The 21,680-nt window shown below is 43.3% G+C and overlaps 1 protein-coding gene across 1 annotated transcript; it reads right to left on the reverse strand.

Moving 5' to 3' along the window:
• Positions 1–303: 303 nt before the first annotated feature.
• On the reverse strand, positions 304–21,255 carry pof1b (POF1B actin binding protein). The gene is made up of 13 exons (XM_083889676.1): positions 20,839–21,255; positions 16,647–16,718; positions 7,231–7,496; positions 6,524–6,557; positions 6,339–6,419; positions 6,155–6,247; positions 5,345–5,458; positions 4,713–4,865; positions 4,519–4,638; positions 4,273–4,431; positions 2,487–2,557; positions 2,174–2,300; positions 304–1,128 (listed from the first exon to the last, which is right to left on the reverse strand). The coding sequence occupies exons 1-12, from the start codon at positions 21,208–21,210 to the stop codon at positions 2,174–2,176; spliced, it is 1,662 nt and encodes a 553-aa protein (XP_083745802.1). The 5' UTR covers positions 21,211–21,255; the 3' UTR covers positions 304–1,128.
• Between the last annotated feature and the right edge of the window lie 425 nt (positions 21,256–21,680).

Consider the following 21,680-nt stretch of genomic DNA (forward strand, 5'->3'; position numbering starts at 1 on the left):
ACGGAGCCAAATCTTAAAGAAGACTCACTATACAGCTGAAGGAATATTGTGCTTTAACTTCCACCATTAATAATCCAACATTAATCCAGTTCCGTAACTCCAAACACCCGCCTCTAATCCCCCCCCCACCTGAAAGAATATACCAGATCCCACTGTCGTACACAAACGACGTCGGATTGACACGTTAAAAAACAAAAAAAGAGTTTTGCAGCTAACAACAAAAGCAAAAAAAAAAAAAACTACCCGATCAAAATAGAAAATTATTTTCAGACGCTGCTAAAATATATAATTATACGTACTGTATGTAAATATTTACATGCGAAGGGATAACTCCATCGTTCCTCCGGGCTAAAGGAGGAGATCATTTCAGGGGATGAGCATGAGGATTTCATTATTCACTCGTTCATATATATATATATAAAAAAACTTTCTGTGCCTTTTTCTTAATATATTAAAATTAGCAAATATAAAAAGGTTCTACTCCAGTGACGAAGCTTCTCTGTGACGCATCAGCAGCGAGCAAGCGTTTGCAGAAGTGACGAGAGTTTACTCGAAGCTGCTGTCGATCTCGGCAGACATTTACCGGAGCCGTTGAATGCATCTCGTGTATTCTCAGTGTTCGATGAGCAACAACCATTAAACCCCTGTTTGCTGTGTTTCAGTGTATGTGTGAAGCATCGTTTCCAAGAGGTGTTTAGTAAACGTATCCACGTAAATCTTAACTAAAGATTCTGCAAATTTATCTGTGGGTCCCGACCCAGTCTATGGGAACCACTGGTTTTAAACTATAATTTGACTTTCTCAAGTTCCTTAGACACTTAAAACTTTTAGTTTAGAAAAAATCAGTGTGAAAAGGTTTGGTCTTATATGATTAATATCATTATTATTATTATTATTTTCATACTTTCCCCCCTTTTTTATATGAAAAAGCCCAAACAACAGCAAAAAATAAACAGTCACCCCTAAACAAGGCCAATTCGGTCAAAGCAAAAAAAATCGGAAACAAACCACCACCGTCTCTGGAAGGATAAGGAAGGAGGGAGGGAGGAAGGGGCAACAAGCATGCACAGGATTGTGGGAATGTGAGGAGGGAGGCGACGTCCGCGTCTTCTCGTCATCCAGTCGTTCCTGTCGGAGAGAAGCAGCATTGTAAGGATTTTGTGTTCAAACATGGAGTTTACACCCAAAAAACCCACGATGAAAGACGTCCTACGAGACGTTTAGACGTTGCACGTCTGGTTGAAGATGATTCTGGAGAAGCCTCCTGGATGAGAGGTGAAACATCTCCGACCAAACTCAAGCAAGTTCCTGTTGCCTAGCGCGACAGTGAAGGTTCTCAGTCGTCCTCATGAGTTTCGCTGGAGATGCCATAAAACTTGACTTCCTTGAGTTTATCCTGAAGATTCAGATGCATCTTCTTACCTGAAGATGTTTCAACATCTCCAGATTTACTCAAGAAAGTCCAGTTGCCTACAAGGTGTTCCTGAAGATAACTGAGAACCTTCACCGAAATTTTCCTCTCTGACCTTTTCAGGAGTTCCCTGTAGGCATCTGGATTTGTTTGAGTTTGGTTGAAGATGTTTCACCTCTCTTCTTCAGTTCCGGAGAAGCCTCCTGGATAAGAAGTGAAACATCTCCGAATTTACTCAAGAAAGTCCAGGTGCCTACAGGGAATTCCTGAAGATCATCTCCATCTGGACTTGCTTGAGCTTGGTTACCGATGTTGCAACTCTCTTCTTCAGTTCTGGAGAAGCCTCCTGGATTTGAGGTAAAACATCTCCTCCGACTCAAGCAAGTCCTGAAGATGACTGAGAACCTTCACTGGGATTTCCTCTCTGATCTTTTCAGGAGTTCCCTGTAGGCAACTGGACTTTCTTGAGTTTGGTTGAAGATGTTTCACCACCTGGATTTGAGGTGAACCATCTCCGAATTTACTCTAGAAAGTCCAGGTACCTACAGGGAATTCCTGAAGATCATCTCCATCTCTGACCTCTTAAGGAGTTCCCTGTAGGCATCTGGACTTGCTTGAGTTTGGTTGACGATGTTTCACGTCTCCTCCTCACTTCTGGAGAAGCCTCCTGGATGAGACTTGAAAAACATCTTCAACCAAACTCAAGAAAGTCCAGGGAAGATCATCCTCATCTCTGCGTCTCCTTCGCTCCTGTTGTCTTACCTATATTTTGCCATAGGTGGTTCCAGTTCTCTCGATGACGATGGTCTTGTCCTCCTCGCGGGGTGAGTTGACCTGGTACTGGTAGTCGTCACTGAGCAGACCCAGGATCGGGTACTGGTTCCTGTACCTACACACACACACACACAAACATTTGTATCACTCAAAGTTTTATCGTTGTAGTTTTGTCATTAGCAGAGCTTCTGATAACTGGAAAACAATTTAACACACAGATATTTGAATACATTTGCTGTGCAACAGCACCCCCTGCTGCCACAAGAGGGTGCTACTCTGACACTCAGCTGTGGTGTTTTACCTCTTGGTGATGATGGTCTTGGTGGAGCTGCTGCCGCTGTCGTTCCTTTCCTGCATCAGCTTCCTGATCTCCTGTTAGAGGGGTCAAAGGTCAGCAGAGTTTCCATACATTAAGGCTTGTATTTCATCGCACTTAAACCCAAAGGGGGAATTTTGTTTAAATACAACAACACAAAGTAAAAGCAATACATTTTGAACAATTTCATTGTCATTTGTAGTTTATTCTTTTAGGACGAGGCCATTTTGAGCTATTTCTTTACAATATTCTAGCCCAAAAGTATTGGGACGCCTGACAATGAAGTTTTCAAATACATACACAGGACTTTAATATGGACTTTTTTGCTTTTTAGCGGCTTCAACACAAAACAACAAAATAAACCAGTACAAATTGGCACTTTTTCCCCCGCTAATTTTGCGATTGGAAAATCGCCAAAAAAGCTGCCAAAATACCAAAATGGCTGACTTCCTGTTGAGTTTAGGCCATGGTTACGGTTGACTTTTTTTGTTCGCCTCGGTCTAAAACATCTTCCCACCGAGTTTTGGGAAATTCGTGCAACTCAGTTTGTATCCATGTGAACCGTGTTCTCTGTGTGTGTGTGTGTGTGTGTGTGTGTGTGTGTGTGTGTGTGTGTGTGTGTGTGTGTGTGTGTGTGTGTGTGTGTGTGTGTGTGTGTGTGTGTGTGTGTGTGTGTGTGTGACAACCTGCACCTGCAGTGACAAAAACATTCCTGAGGCTAAATTGGCTGACGACACACACACACAAACTCGGAATGCTGTCGGACCTGAAGAGTGACACACACACACAAACACACACACAAACACACACTCTTTGTGCATATGGAATTTAATTTATTCAAAAAGCCACCTGATCCTGGGAGTTGTTTTTAGGAAGTTTGCCATGTTGCTTAACTTCATAACGAAGCCTTTCTATAAACATTAATGGCATTTTTATTAGTAGTATTATTATTGTTATTTCTACTTTATGGTGTTATTGTTTTTCCATCGTAATCCTGCATAATCTGAGGGACATTTGATGCTGGATCATCAGTGCCTTCAAATATTTGCCTGACCACAAATTCATCCAGCCATTAATTACACGTGAATTTTGAGCTTTTCATTGAGGCTACAGTCAGTCCTCCTGTCACATCCATGTCAAAGACATCATCAGTGTGGCAGCATTTTTCAAAAATAGATAACGGTAAAAAAGTGGAACGCAAACTTTGCAAGCAACAGTTTGCTTTTCACGGCTCTACAAACATGACATATCATTTAAAAACGCTAAGCTATGGTTGCTCCGTCCGTTTTGAGTATGAATATATCAGAATTATTAGCATATCTCAATGTTTTAGTCTAATAATCGTTGATTGTGTCTCAGCCGTGAAGCTGCGCTCCTATGTTCAGTTCTGATATTACTAGTTGACATAGTACATTATTTTCGGATACCGCGGGTTATGGTATTGTGCAGATGAACGTAATGCAAAACTCCAATTGTGGCTGTGGGTCTTTTCAAATTAAAATAGCTGCACTCGCAAAGATTTTTAGTTGAAATTTTCTGGGCTTTAGTCGACCAAGAGTTTCTTTGGTTGATTACAGCTCTACTCTGATCCTTTCAGCGTTTGATGGTTGGGTTCAAAGATTTCACCTCGAGCCAAGAAAAGAACACGGTGACAAATTCCGTATCGTGACATTTTTAACATTCCGAGCGCCTCCAGAACAAAAAAAACATCAAAGTGTCTTTGTCGCAACATCAGCGCTGTTGTTAGCGAGTCGTGGGGTTGTTGCTTTACCTCCTCCTGTTTGGTGATGGTCGTCTGCCGCTTCTCCAACATGGCGAGCAGCTCTGAGATCTTCAGCTGGAGACTCTTCTCCGACGAGGAGGAGGAGGAGGACGACGTCGTCGACGACCTCTCCGTCCTCACCTCCGTCTGGATTCGCGTGATCTGCGTCTGCGCGGACGAGGAAAAAATGGTGGACGTGTATCGATCAGAAGAATTTTTTTTAAAAAATTGGTGTTTTTTCTTCTCGATTCTCACCCTCAGCCTCTGGAGCTCCTGGTCTTTCTCTTCTCGGAGGGATTTGAGCTGATCGTTGTACTGACGCGACAGCTCCTCCGTCTTCAGGTGCAGCGTGGTGCTGTTGCCTTGACCTGCAAGCTGGATTAAGAGAGAGGAAAAATCATCATCATCATCATCATCATCATCTCCTCCTTCATCGTCCGTTCTTCTACCTTCTGACGGAGAATCTCGTTCTCCTTCTCCAGCGCTCGCATTCTCCCCTCCTGCTCTTTGATCTTGAAGTCTCGGTTGGAGTCCGTGCTGCGGCTGCTCATCAGTTTGCTCTCGAGGGAACGCTGCGTGGAGCTGGTTTCCTTCAGAGACACCTGCACACACACACACACACAGATTATCAGAAACTTTGACGTGTTCAAAAAGTTCCCTTTTGGTTTGGTGTTCGGTTTGCTGAGATTAAAGTCAGATTTTCTGAAGAATTTTGTTCTTCAGTCTCAGAAGTTCTGACGTTTTTCTCCAAGTCAGAGTCAGAATTCTGATTTTAAAATCCCAGAATTCTCAGTTTAAAGTCTGGAATTTCCTAAATCTGAGTCAGAATTCTCACCATTAAATCCCAGACTCAGAATTCTCATTTTAAAGTCTGGACTTTCTCTTAATCTCTGAGTCAGAATTCTTCACTTTGGGAGGCCTTTTCAATACTGAAATACAGTTTCAGGTCGACCTAAACGCTGTTTCCTTGTGGACGGCCCCAAACTGAGTCACAGTTAGAATCAAAAGTCGTTCTTCAAACAAAGAGAACAAAGAAATCCTAAAGAAAGAAGACATTTCTGCTCTGTGGTGTCTCCTGTACCTGCAGCTGCCTGTTGTTGTCTCTCACGGCCTCCAGGAGGCTGTCGTACTGCCGGGCCTGGTCGGCCTTGAAAGCCAGATCTCTCTCCAGAGACTCCTTCTCACCCTCCAGACGCTGTGACAACACACACACACACACACACACACACACACAGTGAGAGAGTTTTCTTAAAGCCTTTGTGCAGAGACTCTTTATCACCTCGTCCCTGTGCCTGCACATTGTCTCACCTCACATCAACCTGGAGTATAATCTGAATGTTTTCTGAGTTGAAGCCGACGACACGTGACGATTTATCCACGATGATTTAAAACAAGTTCCTTAAATGTGAATAATTTGTTTAGTTTCTTTTCTCCATGCGACAAATAAATTTGTGAAACTCTATCATTTGGGTTTGGTGTCAGAATGCTGAGATTAAGTCAGACTTTTCTTAAGGATTTTGCCTTCAATCTCAGAAGTTCTGATGCTTTTCTCAGGATTTCAAGATTAGAGTCAGAATTCTGATTTAAAATCCCAGAATTCTCAGTTAAAATCTGGACTTTCTCTTGAGTCCGGTTTTCCAGTTTAAAGTTATCGCTTTCTTTTAATCCCTGAGCCGGAATTCTCAGTTTAAAGTCAGGACTTTCCCTTAATCCCTGAGTCCAAATTCTCACCTTAAAATCTGGTGGTGTTATTATAATTTTACTAAAGAACGTTTAGTTCTTTTAAGATTTTCAGGACATAAGTGTAAAGAGTTTGGTGAATCTGGTCTGTGATTGGACGCTAGTTTTTAAATGTTGTAGATATCACAAACAGAAGGTGTTAATCACTTACCCTCAGGTCCTCAGACATGTGCAGCAGCTCCTCCCTCAGGCTGCTGAAGGTGGACAGAAGCAGACGCATGCTCCTGTCTGCGATCAGACGAGTCTGAAACCAAAACATGTCATGTTAGCGTTAGCATTGCTGTTGTTGTTGTTGTTGTTGTTGTTGTTGAGTGTTTCTGACGTCACTGACTCACCTGCAGCAGGTATCGTATCTGTTGTTTGGTCAGTTCTGTGGTTCCTTTGGGAATCAAAGCCTCCACTTCCTCTTTCTCCATCTGAAGACACACACACACACACCACACACACACACACACACATGAATGGACAGACGGACGTAGCGTCACACATCACACGAAGATGACGATGGTTTGATTCCCACCTTGAATTCACTGCTTTGATCCAGCTGGTGTTTCCTGAAACACAGAGAGGAAGGACAAACAATGAAGACAGGAATGTGTGTGTGCGTGCGTGCGTGCGTGCGTGCGTGCGTGCGTGCGTGCGTGCGTGCGTGCGTGCGTGTGTGTGTGTTTGACTTGTATTCACGTCTCTGTGGGGAATTTGGAATTATAATTAGATTTTGGAACTTTAAGTAGCTTTTGAAAATATAAGTCGATTTTGGATTTATGAGTAGATTTTGGAACTATAAGAAAACTTTGAAACTATAAGTAGGTTTTGGAATCATATGTAGAATTCTAAGTCTTTTTAAGTGATCTCCAGTTGGACGTTGTTGGCTTTGATTCTCATGTCAGACGTCACGCTGATGACTCTTCATTGACGACACTCTCTGACCAATCAGTGGCCGTCAGTCTGTTGGTGTCACACTTCAGTATCAGCTCGGCTGAACCTCATCAGAGCAGGAACTAAAGAAAACCCCAGGTACTGTCACTGATGGAGAGGCTTCATAATCCTTACACACTGGCTCTATAAAGGGATAATGCATGGTGCACCAGATAAACCTGATTCTAAAGTTAAAATGCTGCATTCCAGTCAGCGCTGGGATCAGTCACAGATTTACAGTGTGTCATCGCGATTTAGTGTCGACGTTTTAAAACAGCGGCGCGTCAATCGTCTGCCAAAGACACTCACGGTCCGCGGATCTTGGTCACGTGCTCGGAGATGCAGGAGTGGATGTCGCAGTTCTTCCTGTAGACGTCGGCCAGCAGCTCGCCAAAGTAGCGCGTGTCCATCTTGGCCGGCTGAGGCGTCTCCCTCAGCTCGGACCTCAACTCTGTCCTCGTGATCCTGTCGATCGACGGCTTGTGCTGGATGACGTTGACGATCTCCACCTCCTCCACCTCCACTGCATCCTCGTCGTCCTCCTCCTCCTCCTCTTCTTCTTCCTCCTCTTCCTCCTGGTGCAGAAACAAAGGATGACGAGAGAGAGAGAGATATTGTTGTTACACATCAGGCCAGGATTAGGATAAAATAAGGGACCTGTGATGACTTTTCCTGGTTTTAAAGGTATTTGGTACAAGGGGAAGTAGATTTTGGAATTATGAATAGATTTTGGAACTATCAGTAGATTTTGGATCTTTAAGTAGATGTTGGAACTATATATTAGTGGCTATAAGAGGAGACTGGTGGTGTGTGGTTACACAGTGAGGGTAAACTGACTTAGCGTGAGTTTTGTTGAGTGACAGCCAGGTATCACTCAGTTTATTTACGACTGGAAACGCTCTTTTAGTTACGACGCCGCCACACTGGAAGCTCGAGATTGTCATCGCATGTCGTCCCCATGCGAAACACGTGATCCGAGCCCGACACGCCCCCCACCACCATCACCTGTTATCTGCATGTAGCAACACAGTCGAGTCAAACAATCATTACACCACACACACACACACACACACACACACACACACAAAACAAAAACCCTCAAACTGTTGCGTAACCTGTTACCTCAGGTCACAGCGAGCAGATCTGAGCTCACGCAGCATAAAAAAACACCTTCACTCTCTGCAAACACTCGTCTGTCAAACTCTCCACGCCAACGCCATCTGTCATGTCTTTGTAATCCCACTTCCCTCGTGCTTGTTTTAGCTCCGTGTGACTCACTTTGCCTCAAAGCTGCTTGTGTTTTTAACAAAAAAAAATCACTTTACAAATAATCCAATGGCAAGTTTCTGTTCCTGAAGTCCATGACGTCATTTGTCATTTATCATTTGTCATGTACGGCAGTGAGTTTCTTTTTTTTCTATGACAAGCTAATCTTTAACCGTGTCCTGATTTATTGCAGGGTGCAGCCTTCTAGCTATGCCTGCTAATTCATTCTGATTTCTGATCGTTTTAGCTTAAATGTGAAGATTTTCCTGGTTTAAGAAGACTTTGGAATTCTAAGTAGATTTTGAAAATATTAGTAGATCTTGGAAGTATAAGTACATTTTGGAACTTTAAGTAGATTCTGGAACTTTAAGTAGATTCTGGAACTATAGGAAGATATTGGAACATAAGTAGATTTTGGAATTATAAGTAGATTTTGGAATTATAAGTAGATTTTGGAATTATAAGTAGATTTTGAAACTATAACTAGATTTTGGAACTTTAAGTAGATTTTGGAACTTTAAGTATATTCTGGAACTTTAAGTAGATTTTGGAACTTTAAGTAGATTTTGGAACTATAGGAAGATATTGGAACATAAGTAGATTTTGGAACTTTAAGTAGATTCTGGAAGTATAAGTAGATTTTGGAACTTTAAGTAGATTTTAGAACTATAAGTAGATTTTTGAACTTTAAGTAGATTTTGGAACTAAAAGTAGATTTTTGAACTATAAGTAGATTTTTGAACTTTAAGTAGGTTTTGGAACTATAAGCTAAAAACGGTAACAAGTTTCTTCGTAGTTTGATTTCTGCTCTAAAAAAAACAAACATGTTTTTGCCCATATATTGAGACAATTTTCTCTCCATCTGGTAGAATATAAAAGGTAACAAACAATACAGAAAGAAGAGGTTTCTTTGTTATTTTCAATCAAAAATAATCCAAAAATATATCAAGTTTCTGGGAATAAAAATGCATGAAAATAAGAGAATACGGAAAAAAATAACTCAATGATGCAACATCATGGACGCAGGCTGCTGTTAAACAACACAAAAAAAGGAATTTCTAATCAAACGGCTGATAAATAAATAATAACCGGGGCCAGTCAGTGCCCTTTGGAGTAATCTGGCTTCCTGCATGAATTTTTCCTTAAATGTTATCTGTGCTTCATCGTAGTTGACCCGGAAATAAGAAATACATTGAGCTTGAGCTGATAACACACACATAATTGTAGTAACAATAAATGTGTTTGAGTCAAAGAATGAGTCACATTTTCATGACAAATTCAGGCAGAAAATCAGGAAATCCGTAGTTTTCGCCACCAAAAAAAAAGAGAGTATAAGACACAGAGACGAGTCAATAATGCTAAACGAGCCTTATCGTGATCACATGGAGAGGTGGGTGTGTCTCAGGGCTGTGGCTGCTACGAGAACATGCCTGTCATTCCAGTGGAGAGAGGGAACCTGAACGCCCACATGGAGAGAGAATACACACCGCAGCAGTGTTGTGCATGGAACAAAGTACAAATACTGTGTTCTTTGGTGTATTTCCGTGGCGTGTTTTGGGGTAAAACTTTAAGCACAAAAAGATAGTGAAGGGGAAAGTTCTGTGTTGGAAAAAGAGCCAAAACTGCGTCTGTTTGGATCGTGATCGCGTGTGGTCGTCTGCAGAGTCTCTGGACGATTCTCCGATCGCCACTTTAATAGGAAGCCAAGCTGCGGACGGATGCTAAATTCCCGGCTGCAGCGTCGTTGCGCTCGTATCACTGTGTAGAATGTGTGGGAGGAACACGGCAGCAGCCTCATGATGATGAGGAGGAGGAGGTCAGTGGGTGAAGAGTTAGGGATCTGCCTTTGCAGTGTGTTGTTCGTGAAGAGAAAATTGGTCAAAATGGCTCACCTATAATTGGTCTACTGATACCAAGGTCTTTATTTTTGGTTTCCACAAACTTGCCCATGGTAATCACAAAGACGCTAGCGGATCAGTTGGTGAAAATGATTATTGGAATAGATCTCGTCCACTAAGTCAGCAGTACGATCTCGGGTTAGCCGTTGTGATGCCCTAAAATACACCGGTTGCGTCCGCCTGCGTATCCGCAACGCTTCTATTTCTGACCAGCAGAATTCGGCACGAGTGGGAGAGGAAGTAGGAAAATAAAACATCGCACATCACTTAATTACATCGCAGAACGAATCCCTGCAAGCCCGGCATGCTCCTGTTTCGTCATTCGGTAGAAACACCGCTCTGCTTCGGGGGGGTTAGCAATACCAGCCGCCAGCGACGCTCAACAGCTTAGCAACATGTCCACATTTGAAAATGAGAGCCTTACAGTAAAGTGCAGTAACGTTCACCTTGTAAAAACAGAAGCTCAAAGAACCCTAACCCACAAAACATCCTGTTCAAAACACCAACAGCCAAATCAGCCAAAGGCCTTAGTGCAAACCTGACGCTAACTAACAATAACATGTGGTCACGAGTGGACACGTCCAAGTGCGTCAGCTCACACCTGGTCCTAGAATGCGTCTCGAGCGACTACTTGTGAACCGATGGCAGTTCCTCGCAACATTGCCGACGATGTGCCGGCGTTGTGATGATTAACCACTGTGACAGACGAGAGAGAAAATCTGCCAGATATTGTGGCCACCTATGGTAAACATTAGGATAAACTATATTTTGTTACTTCAGAAGGTGATTCTTGATTCTTGAGGTTAATGCAGAAGTCTTAACTCTGCATGCTAACCCCGTTGTTTACATGACCGCCAATCAGAGCCGATAGGAATTGGCATCTTTTGTTGTTGTTTTTTCGATGTGAAAGCTGATTCTTTCCTTCCCACTGCAGACAGAGGTTTACTGCTCTGCACAATGTGTCTCGCAGTAACCTAATACATCATCACATTGCCTCATCATTATGCCAGGCCCCGGTTTATTGTGTTGTGGTATTTGTTGCCTCTTGCTGACATAAACACCGACCTCGTCAGGAACAGCAGACCAAATGTTGGTTCTAATGACACATAATCTAATTCCTGAGACTAAGATTCCAAAGGAGAATACCTGCAAATATCTGTGTGTGTATGTGAGGTGATTTAGGTCAGTGAGCCAGGCTCGGGCTTTCAGGACTCGCGTTACACAAGAGGTTGCTTTTGAAGAGCGAGGCGAGTCGTCTTACCACACAGGCTCTCGGTGTGACCTCACAGTGCCAGACATCTAACCCTAACCCTATTTTCATCAACAAAGAAAATTGGGGCCAAATAAAAGAATCTGCGTCCGTTAACGGCCACCCGGATTTCTAAAAATCAACATAGAATAACTGTGGACCAGAGTTTGATTCAACTGCTTCATCAAACTCCTGTCAATCCAGGAGCCAGAACTACATAAACATCCCTTTCAAACTCAAATGGCCTGAAAATCACATCTGTCGGTTGCTCCATCAGTTTCCCTCATGGCAAACAACAATGTAAACAACACAGTAAACAAGCCCTGCCATCCAGAGCCACCACACAAGCGACGCCCTCCTTCCCCCTTCCCCCGTCCCTGTAATTAACTGTGAATACTTCACATTCCCTGCAGTGGTGAGAGAAGCCTCAGTGGAAGCAGATAACGCAGACGCTGCAGTTTTGAGAAAAACTCGACGAGGTTCGTCCGCGCGGGAGGAAAACATGTCCGTCAACAGCCGCGGCGACGCTTGAACCTTCGACCTGCTCCAGAAACGTCTTTCACTCGACGCGTCTGTCGGTGACTTTGACCTCGGCTGAACCGTCTGAGTGATAACACGGCGTGAAAGCACGCGGTGGCTTCTCCAGGAACGTTTGACGCACACAGAATCTGGTTTAGCGCCACAGTCGTGGTTAAAATACAAGGAATGTGCTTTGGGGCTTTTGGTGCAGAACAAATGCAGGCCTCCGCTAAGGTCCAAGATCATCGTAGCAGCCGAGTCTGCGGTGGTTTACGCGACGATGGGAAGAAAACGGAAACAATTATTGCGTTATCACATTAGACCCTCTGATATCTGTCTTTGTCTTTCGGCCACTCCCCCTCTCGGGGTTCTAGGATGATCCAAATGATTATCGATGACCAATGGGGGTTGGGTACCTTGCTCAGGGGTACACCCAGCCCGGCAAACCCTTCAGTCACAAGCCAAGTTGTCTTTCCACTTGGTCGTGGGCCGCCCCAGTCCCACGGATATTGTGCCATAATCAAATTTTGCAAAGTACAGTTTTCATGAAAATTGGAATTGGAGTTGACCTCCAGTCCAGAGAAGTCAGGAAAAAAAATATAGGTGTGAACAAAACGATTTGAAACATTGAATTTTTACGGTAATGTTAGCGCTTAAAACATTTTGACTTTTCGTAATTTTCTTTGGTAATCTAACGTCAACGGCAGAGAGAACGACATTTCAACATTTGCTCTGCGTAGGCCTGGCCTACGTACTAAACACAACTTTCAAATTCTCAAACTTTCATGGATTTCAAGGACCGTGGGGAACCCCTATGTATGGTTTCTTCAGGCGTCCACGAAGTAAAGACCAAACCTTCAAACCTTCAGACAAGATGTTACTGGACAACATTACCGCTAGCAATTATGACTTGACGTTTGCGCTGCGTAGGCCTAGTCTACGTACGTCAAGCAGTGCAGGGCATGAAACAGTAGGTGGCGTCTTAACAAACAATGGAGACATTTACCGAAAACATCAACTAAACTTTCAAAATCTCAAACTTTCAAGGATTTCAAGAACCAATGGGGGAGGGGGGGGGGGGACCCTGTGAACGGTTTCTGACGACGTAAAGAGGTTGCGGACACGGCACAAAGCTGACACGCTACCTTGCCCGTTTTCCGCTAGAATGGAGGTGATTTTTCTGCTCACTCTGCACATGAGTTTCTCTTTTCGACGGAGAAGCAGAAAGACGAGAGCGTGACGCGTCTGTGCAGACACACCCATCGTCAACAGTCAGGAACATGAGTGTGAAGGAACTCGGTATCAGCCTGTGTGTGTGTGTGCAGCTACGCCCTGCTTTAGTGTTACAACACTCTTTTTTTTAACTGTCACAGCGCTGACAGAGCCACTCTGGGTGTGTCCTGCCTACTTCCCACAGGCCTTTGCAGTGGGCGTGTGCATTCCTTTAGATCCTAACCTGCAGCTTCATGTATATGGCTGTTGTCAAAACAGGGGAGGATCTCACTTTCAAAGCTTTGATGCCGTTTGTCTTGGCACGAAATCCCTGATGTATTACCAGTGAAATCACAGTTCACCCTAAAGAGACAAACTCGGAAAAACTATTAGCTGGAGTCATTAATGGCCCCCATTTACACCAACAATAGCAGGAACTTAAAAGAATTCCCGCTAATCTGCGTGGTTGAGTTTTCACCAACATTAGCAGGAACTTTTACTACAAGGAACTCTAAAGAATTCCCGGTAATCTGTGTGGTTGAGTTTTCCCTGGCATCACAAGTAACGTGGTGACATCAAATATTAAGACAAAGTTGCAGCTCTTACATGGGCAACATAAGGCCCGGGGGCCAGATCTGGCCCTGCAAACCAGTTTTATCCGGCCCGTGACATTAGCATATTTGCACAGTTGTGATGACGGAATCATAGCAAAGATGAGGAAACCGCGGAATGTGAGGGTTTGTTTCACAAAATGTAACTTTCTGAACGCATCTTAAAACCCATGTTTACTCTTTGGCATGACGACTGCCCGGGAAAAGTGTGACATCATGTTTACGTGACTCCCGATTGTTAAAATGAGTCTCTAAAGTAACGCTAAACTTTAAAAACAGAGGCACAGGTACGCTAGTTATTTGTTAGCGCTGCTCTTTTCCTTTGATAAATGGAGCGCTCCAACTCGACTGTAGGCGCACTAACGGCGCTAAAAGGAGCTAATGCAGCTAACTTATTATTATTATTTCCGGTCAGTCGTCATGGAAACGTGTCATGCGTTAACACGCGTTAATGTGCGTTAACACGCGTTAATGTGCGTTAACTTGCGTTAACCTTTTGCACAGTACTAGTATTTTTATTGTTTTATTGTTTGCTCTTAGGTCTATTAGATCACACGTTTGTATGTTTTATAAAAACCAATACGCCTGCTTATGTGTCTGTTTCAGTGTCAATCCCCAAAAACCTGTAATCTGTAGTGTCATTGCTTAGATTAGAAGGTGATTTGGGGATAAATTGGTGCAAATGGAGCAGATAAAAATCACTGAACTGCTGATTCTTCTTCTTCTTCTGCTCCAACTCGCTTGGCGTGTGCACACATCACACAGGAAGTCTGGTGACTTATCTTTTGATTGTTTATCGTGTATTAAAGCATGGATTAAAACCCTTGTTGTTACGCTGACACAGCGACCGCGCCTGTCTAGACAAGCGGAATAAAAAAAGAGGAGTTTGTCCATCTATTCCTAGAGTGATTTATCATCATCATGTATTTTTTTTAAAGCATGAGGAGCTGCTCTGATCTGCTGTAAACGTGGCATTCCTGACATTTTCTTCTCTTCTTCTCACAAAATGAAAAACAGAAACGGGTGAAACCAAACCTCCGCTGCAGTCGAAGCTGAAGTCGAAGTGTTGTGACCCGTCTGGAGGAATCAGCTTTCACTTTCCCCGCAGGTGAAAAAACTGGGTGACGCTTTCCCCTGCCTCGTAAACGTCGCCTCATTCTCACCTTGAAGTAGGGTTGTATCGATTCACGTAACCACGCCCCCAATGCGATAATCACACACCTTGGTTGACATCAAATTTCAAGGAATTTCCAGGACAACATTTCCTCAAATGAAAGTGTGCCGACACAGCTTAAGATGGGAGTGTCCACAACACCGCTGGTGATTATGACTCTGCGTTTGTCCTGCGTAGGCCTAGTCTACGCACATTAGGGCAAAGAAATCGCAATCTCGACTCACAACTACACGTGATCTCATTTCTAAATGACAGCTGATTCTCCTGCGCTTGCGCTCTGATGAGTTCACTCATTTACGTACGATGCAAATCGCCAAAATGGACAGCAAAATTCATAATGGCTGACTTCCTGTTGAGCTGAGGCCGTGGTTTACGGTCGACTTTTTTGTTCGTTGTGGTCGATAACGTCTTCCCACCAAGTTTCGTGTAATTCTGTGAAACTCAATTTTGCCTATGTTTTCACCTTAGGGGGTCGCTATAGAGCCCCTGAGCAATGCAATGTCGCATTTTGGCCAGACCTGACCTCCATGGCAAGTTTCGGGAGTTTTTATGCACGTTAATCCCCTCAAAAATGACCAGAAAGACACGGATATAATAATAATCTGAAGGATTAACAATTGGTTCTGTTACGGCCCCTGCCATTCGTAGCTCGGGCCCTAAAAATAACAATTTTGTCCTTTCTTCCAGTTAAACGTCTTCTTTTGCTCGTCTTCCCTCCGCCTCGTTTCCTCTCATTAAATCATGAGGGTTGACTTCAGAGACGTTGGGAGTGGATCGCCTTTGACTTGCTGCGACACGTTTCAGACTCATTTGTGCGTGTGTGTGTGTGTGAGAAGAGTTTGAACAGTTTGGAAGCTTTGACGTTGTGTTTTTCTGCTTGTTTGTTTCAAAATAATAGGCGCAAATCCAGGTCAGGATGGCTTTGTTTGCACCTATTATTTTTATTATTATTTTAGATTTTTCCCCCCCCAAAAAAAGACAACGTAACATACGGTACACTCTTAGAAATAAAAGTGCTATGTAGAACCATATAAAGTTCTTCGGCTTGTCCTCATAGGGTTAGAACCACGAGGAACCCTTTTGGAGGGTTCCACCAAGAACCATTTTAAAACCCTTTATTCAGGAAAGGGGTTTTAAAGGGTTCTCTGGAACAAAATGGTTCTTACTGGAACCATTACTGTTACCAAGAACCCTTGAAAAACCCTTTCTTCAGGAAAGAGTTTTTCAGAAGCAAATGGTTCCAGGTAGAACCTCAGCCCATGTAGAAGGACCCTTTTGGAACCCTTTTTTCTAAGAGTGTACTTGCAGGATGCAGCCTTCGAGCCGTCTGCAAATTCAGGGTTTTCAGAGTGCAGAAGTCTCAGTGAACCACCAGCAAGGGCTGAAACAATCACTCGAATAATCGATTATTAATACGGTTTTAATCATTTTTCGCGATTAAAACCATATTTCTGCTCGTTTTAGCTTCTTAAATGTGAACTGGTTTCTCTTCTGGTTTCTGTTGCTCCAGATAAACAAAGAAATCACGCGATTCCTCGATTAAGCAAGTAAACACGCGACACGTGAATCGATTGTGAGCACGATCGTGAGCTGAAGCTCTAAACGCATGAAATACATCTCAAAGTAGCACCAGAGGAACAACACACTTTGAGAACTGTGTCTCCAGAGTGCCAACACATATTTGCACGTTTGCCAAGACGCCTGTATTCATTAGAATTCAGTGTGTGTGTGTGTGTGTGTTTGTGTGTGTGTGTGCGTGTGCGTGTGCGTGTGCGTGTGTGTGTGTGTGTCCTTGCCTCCTCCAGCTCTGGGCTCTTGATTGGACTGGACGACTGGCTGAACACAGACGAAGACTTCCTGCTGGAGCTCTGAAGACGACAAAACAAGACAAGAAGAAGAAGAAAAGGAGAGAGAAAAAAAAAAGAAGCCAGATCAGATTTAACAGACTATGATGAACTTCAGTCCGTTTCTTCTTCATCACAGAACGATCTGTGTTTCCATCGTGGTACAGCTAACGCTGTTAAACGTTTACTAAATGAATCGTCGACTATTTGAAGCTTTTTTTCACGATCAAAACGAGACTTCGGATTGTTTTAGCGTCTTAAATGTGACTATTTTCTTCATTTCTTTGCTCCAAATAAACCATGAAATCATTTAAAGCGGAATCATTTTTTGGTTCGTGGACAAAGACGTCATAATTTCACCGCTCAACATTTTTTAATGCTTTCCGACCAAACGATTATTCGATTAATTAACAGTCACAGTCGCGCTCCTGCGGCACCTGGAACTTTTGTATTTTTGATCCACTGGATCCAGGCGACTTAATGGATCTGTATGGCTATAACCGTCCTACATAAACGTCTTGTTTCGTGCGCACACCAGCATTAGTCAGTTTCAGTGATTTCATTGTTATCTGGAGCAAAGAAACCAGAAAATATTCACATTTAAGAAGCGGAACGTTTTTGTTTTATTTATTATATCTACTGCTGCTGGCATGAGATATTGTCAACGGCCAAACATCGGCCGGACAACGAAATGCACACCTGGAGGATCCAACCTTCAGGTTATTGGGACACAGCTAATATGTTAGGTTCTCAAACTGCGGTGCGGGTACCTCCTCTGGCGTTGGAAAACGATGGGAAAACGAGCACAAGGAAAAGAAGAAGCCTTCACTGCAGTGTGACCTCTGATCACTGATTCAGCAAAGACGATGATGATGATGATGCAGCAGCCAGGTGGAGGAACGTGTTTGTCTTCAAATGAAGGGCGTGTCAGACTGGGTGTGGAATCAAACACTCCGAGACCATTTATCTCTGACTGACTGAAACGGATGAGGAAGTGAAGCTCACACTTTTCCCCCAGTCAACAACAGACACCTTGTGTGTAAACCATGTAAAAGGGGGCAAAGGCCAAGGTATTCAGGAAGTGGTTATCAGTGCAGGAAAGAATTTGCCGGCGACGTTACAGCAGGTGTGGGACCACACTGGTGCCTTGTAAAGGCAGATAAAACAGGTCGGCTGTGTTCTGAACAACATGAGCGGCCTTTACGAGCTTTACGAGGCAATTCGCTTTTGATCGATCGCGGTAAACGCCAAGCGCTAACGTCTGCACGGTGATAACAATGGTCCTAATCAGCCGATGATGCAGCGAACGTTACGTATCTTCGCGCCTTGAACTTTTGTCCGTCTAATGTAAATATCCGCGAAGCCTCCAGTCAAAGACAGAAAAAGGGTCTTTGCCTAACCCTCACCCTGAATAGTAGATATTCCTGTACACTAATCCCTGTGTCCAATACACATACTATCCCAGATCTGCTGCCTTTTCTAACCAGAAACTCAAGTTTGTATTGCTTTTTCAAAACCGTGTCGATCCACCGCTGCCGCCACGTGTTATTTTGTAAATTCCGTGTATGAAATCCTTCATCCGGAGCTGAAATCACTGGTTTTCTCTATGGTTTCCAGTCAGAAAAAGTCTGTCCGAAAGAGAACGATATAAGCTGAAAACAGTCAATTAGTGTTCTCTTGTCTCCAAGCCAATGTTATCAATGAAAGCTAGCATACATGTCGGTGCACGGTCGGCAACAATTATGTGTTCCAACATGGAAAAAACAACAACTTTGAAACCTGTGCCAGCTGATTAGATCAGCATCAACTTTGATAGCGAAATAATAATTAAAACCCACCACAAACTGGTTTCTTCAACTTTCACACAATAATGAAAATCCATCTCCCAATTGTCTGCTTCAGCTATTAATTGTCTGATGATTATCTTTAATAAACTGTCAACGCGTCATACCGACAGTTGCTGCAAACAACACAACAGATTCACAAAGGATAACGGTTTAATGATCGCACATAATACCAAAACAATACAAAAATGCCAAGTTTCTTCAATCCACAAAAATTTGGTATCAAAAATGTACTTTTAGTGACACGGCAACATCTATCGAGTCTCTGTGTTTAATTTGTAATAAAATGCTGATTAATAAATACTATCATAATATAATAATTGGCCAATATTGATCAAAACATGGCCAATACTGGCGCAATTATTGGGACTACCGCCTGTCACAATCATAAAGAAAGCTCACTTCATGTCTTGCAGACATAATAATGTCAATGTCAACAGCTTCATCGAGGACAAAACCCTGTCAGCGACACAGAGTCCCAGCTGAACCTGATCTGTATTCAAACCTCGCCACGCGGTGACCAATAAAACCAGCTGCTAGGAACCCGCGAGGCAGGTTACAAGCATGTTCACACCGGGACAACCAACCTCCATGTGTTCGAATCGTCATAAAACTGCAGGGAGGATTTACACTTTGACTCGTTTGTCTGCAAATAAATGCACTTCTATCACTTAACTCGGGTGTTTTAAGTCGTATTACGCCACGGTTTCACTTGAGATAACATAGCAATCACATCGGGAAAGTGTTCATGTTGTCGCCGCAGGTAAGGAATTAAACTATCGATCACCAGGCGGAAGTGACTCGTATCCGCGTTTTGTTTTGGTTTGACGCGACAAAGCACATAAAGAAGTCATTCGTTAGGTAGGTGGTTAAGTCCGTGGGTCGGTCAATGGTAGAAAGGTAGCTAAGTAGCTTAGGGAAGTATGTAGAGAGGTAATGACAGATTAGTTAAATAAGTAAGCAGTTTGGTAGGTAAATAAATGGTAGATAGTTTAGTAATTACTGTACCTATAAGGGTAGGAAATTACCTGAGTATGTCGTTGAAAAAGTAGGTAGTTTGGTAAATAAGTAGGTGATATTAGATGGGTAAGTAAATAGACACAGAGTTATGTATGTCAATACATAGGTAGGTATGCAGCTAGGCATGTAGGTGTGTAGCTTGGTAAGAGAGTAGGTAAATAGTGAGGTTGGTGGTTGAGTATGCAGATAGGTTATTAGTTTGGTAGGTAAATGGTAGATCGGTAGGTAAGTGGGTAAACGGACACGCAGGTGGTGAGTTAGTTGATTGGTAGGTAATAAGTTATATAGGTAGGCAATTAAGCCAGTAGGCAGTTAGGTATGTAAATGAATATGTAGGTCGTTTGGTTAAATAGTTAGGAAGGTAGATATGTACGCAGATCGTAGGTAGGGAAATGGTAATAGGCAGGTAAGTAAGTTGATAATAAAGGTAAGGTAAGGTAAAGGTAGGTAAGTAAAAGGGTTAGTCTGCAGGTTAGTGGGCATTATCATAACTAATAACACTGATGGATAGGTAAATAGTAATAGGTAGGTAAGTAAGTTGATAAAGTATTTAGGGGGTGGGTTAGGGTTAGGGTTAGGGTTAGGTAATAAGATGGGTAGGTAAGTAAGTATGTTGATAATAAAGTAGTTAGGTAGGTGGTTAGGGTTAGGGTTGGTAGGTAAACAGTAGGTGAGTACATGTTTAGGGAGATAGTTGGAAAGGTAGGTTGGTAAAAGGTTTAGTGGGTAGGTTAGTAGGGCATTATCATAACTAATAACACTGATGGGTAGGTAAATTATAATAGGTAAGAAAGTATGTTGATAATAAAGTAGTTAGGGGGGTAATTAAGTGGTTAGGATTGGTAGTTGAACGGTAGGTGAGTAAATGTTTAGGGATATAGTTAGAAAGGTAGGTAAGTAAAAGGTTAAGTCTGCAGGTTAGTGGGCATTATCATAACTAATAACACTGATGGGTAGGTAAATAGTAATAGGTAGGTAAGTAAGTTGATAATAAAGTAGTTAGGGAGGTAATTAAGTGGTTAGGTAGGTAATAAGATGGGTAGGCAAGTAAGTAAGTTGATAATAAAGTAGTTAGGTAGGTAATAAGATGGGTAGGCAAGTAAGTAAGTTGATAATAAAGTAGTTAGGTAGGTGGTTATTGTTTGTAGTTAAACGGTAGTTGAGTAAATGTTTAGGGAGATAGTTGGAACAGTAGGTTGGTAAAAGGTTCAGTGGGTAGGTTAGTAGGGCATTATCATAACTAATAACACCGATCAGCAGCAGAGAGTTGGGTCACTCACCTCCGTGGTCGCCTGCTGCTGCTGCAGGTAGAGCAACTCGGAGTCGGACTGGCTGCTGACGCTCAGTCGGGGCATGGACTGCAGGTAAAGCGGGGAGACGCACTGCATCATCGGCTGCATCATTGGCTGCATCATCGGCTGCATCATCTGCTGAGGCATCAGCATGTAGGACTGCTGCTGCTGCACCGACTGCTGCACCGGCTGCTGCATCGGAACCAGGTACCGGACCGTCTCGTACGCGCCGTTCTGAGCGACGGGCATCGGCGACACCGACCTGCTGGAGATGACCGAGCCGGTCACCTGCTCCGGGGCGGCCGCGCTCACCGTCCGGTAGGAGGTGGTGGTGGTGGTCTTCTGTGACCGGAGAGACATGTTGATCAGCGGGACACTGAGCCCGGGACCGAGAGAGGAAACGCGACAAAAAGAAGAAGAAGAAGAAGAAGAAGAAGAAGAAGAAGGCGAGAAAAAGAAATACGGAAGTTTACGGAAGTTTGTAGAAGTTTGAGGCTCGGACCGCCCCGCTTCAACTTCCTCCTCTGCTGGGTAAACTGGAGAGGAAAGTCCGGTTAGAGGAGTCCCAGCACCTGGGAGGTACCAGCGGAGGAGGAGGAGGAAGGTTGGTCTGTAACAAGGGGAGGAGGCACTGAGGGAGGAGGAGGAGCAGGAGACACTGAGCGACTCCCACCGCTGACCAGGGCACCTACTTTTTATCACGTCAGCGCCCCTAAGTGGCCGGGCGGTGCAATTGCAGCAGATCACTCATGTTACACAATTCTGTGCTGCTGCATGGACATGATTCTTCCAAAATTCTTATTTTAAACAAATTAAAATTAATTCTAAAA

Source organism: Microchirus variegatus (genome assembly GCF_963457635.1).
Source record: "Microchirus variegatus genome assembly, chromosome: 5".
Lineage (NCBI taxonomy): Eukaryota > Metazoa > Chordata > Actinopteri > Pleuronectiformes > Soleidae > Microchirus > Microchirus variegatus.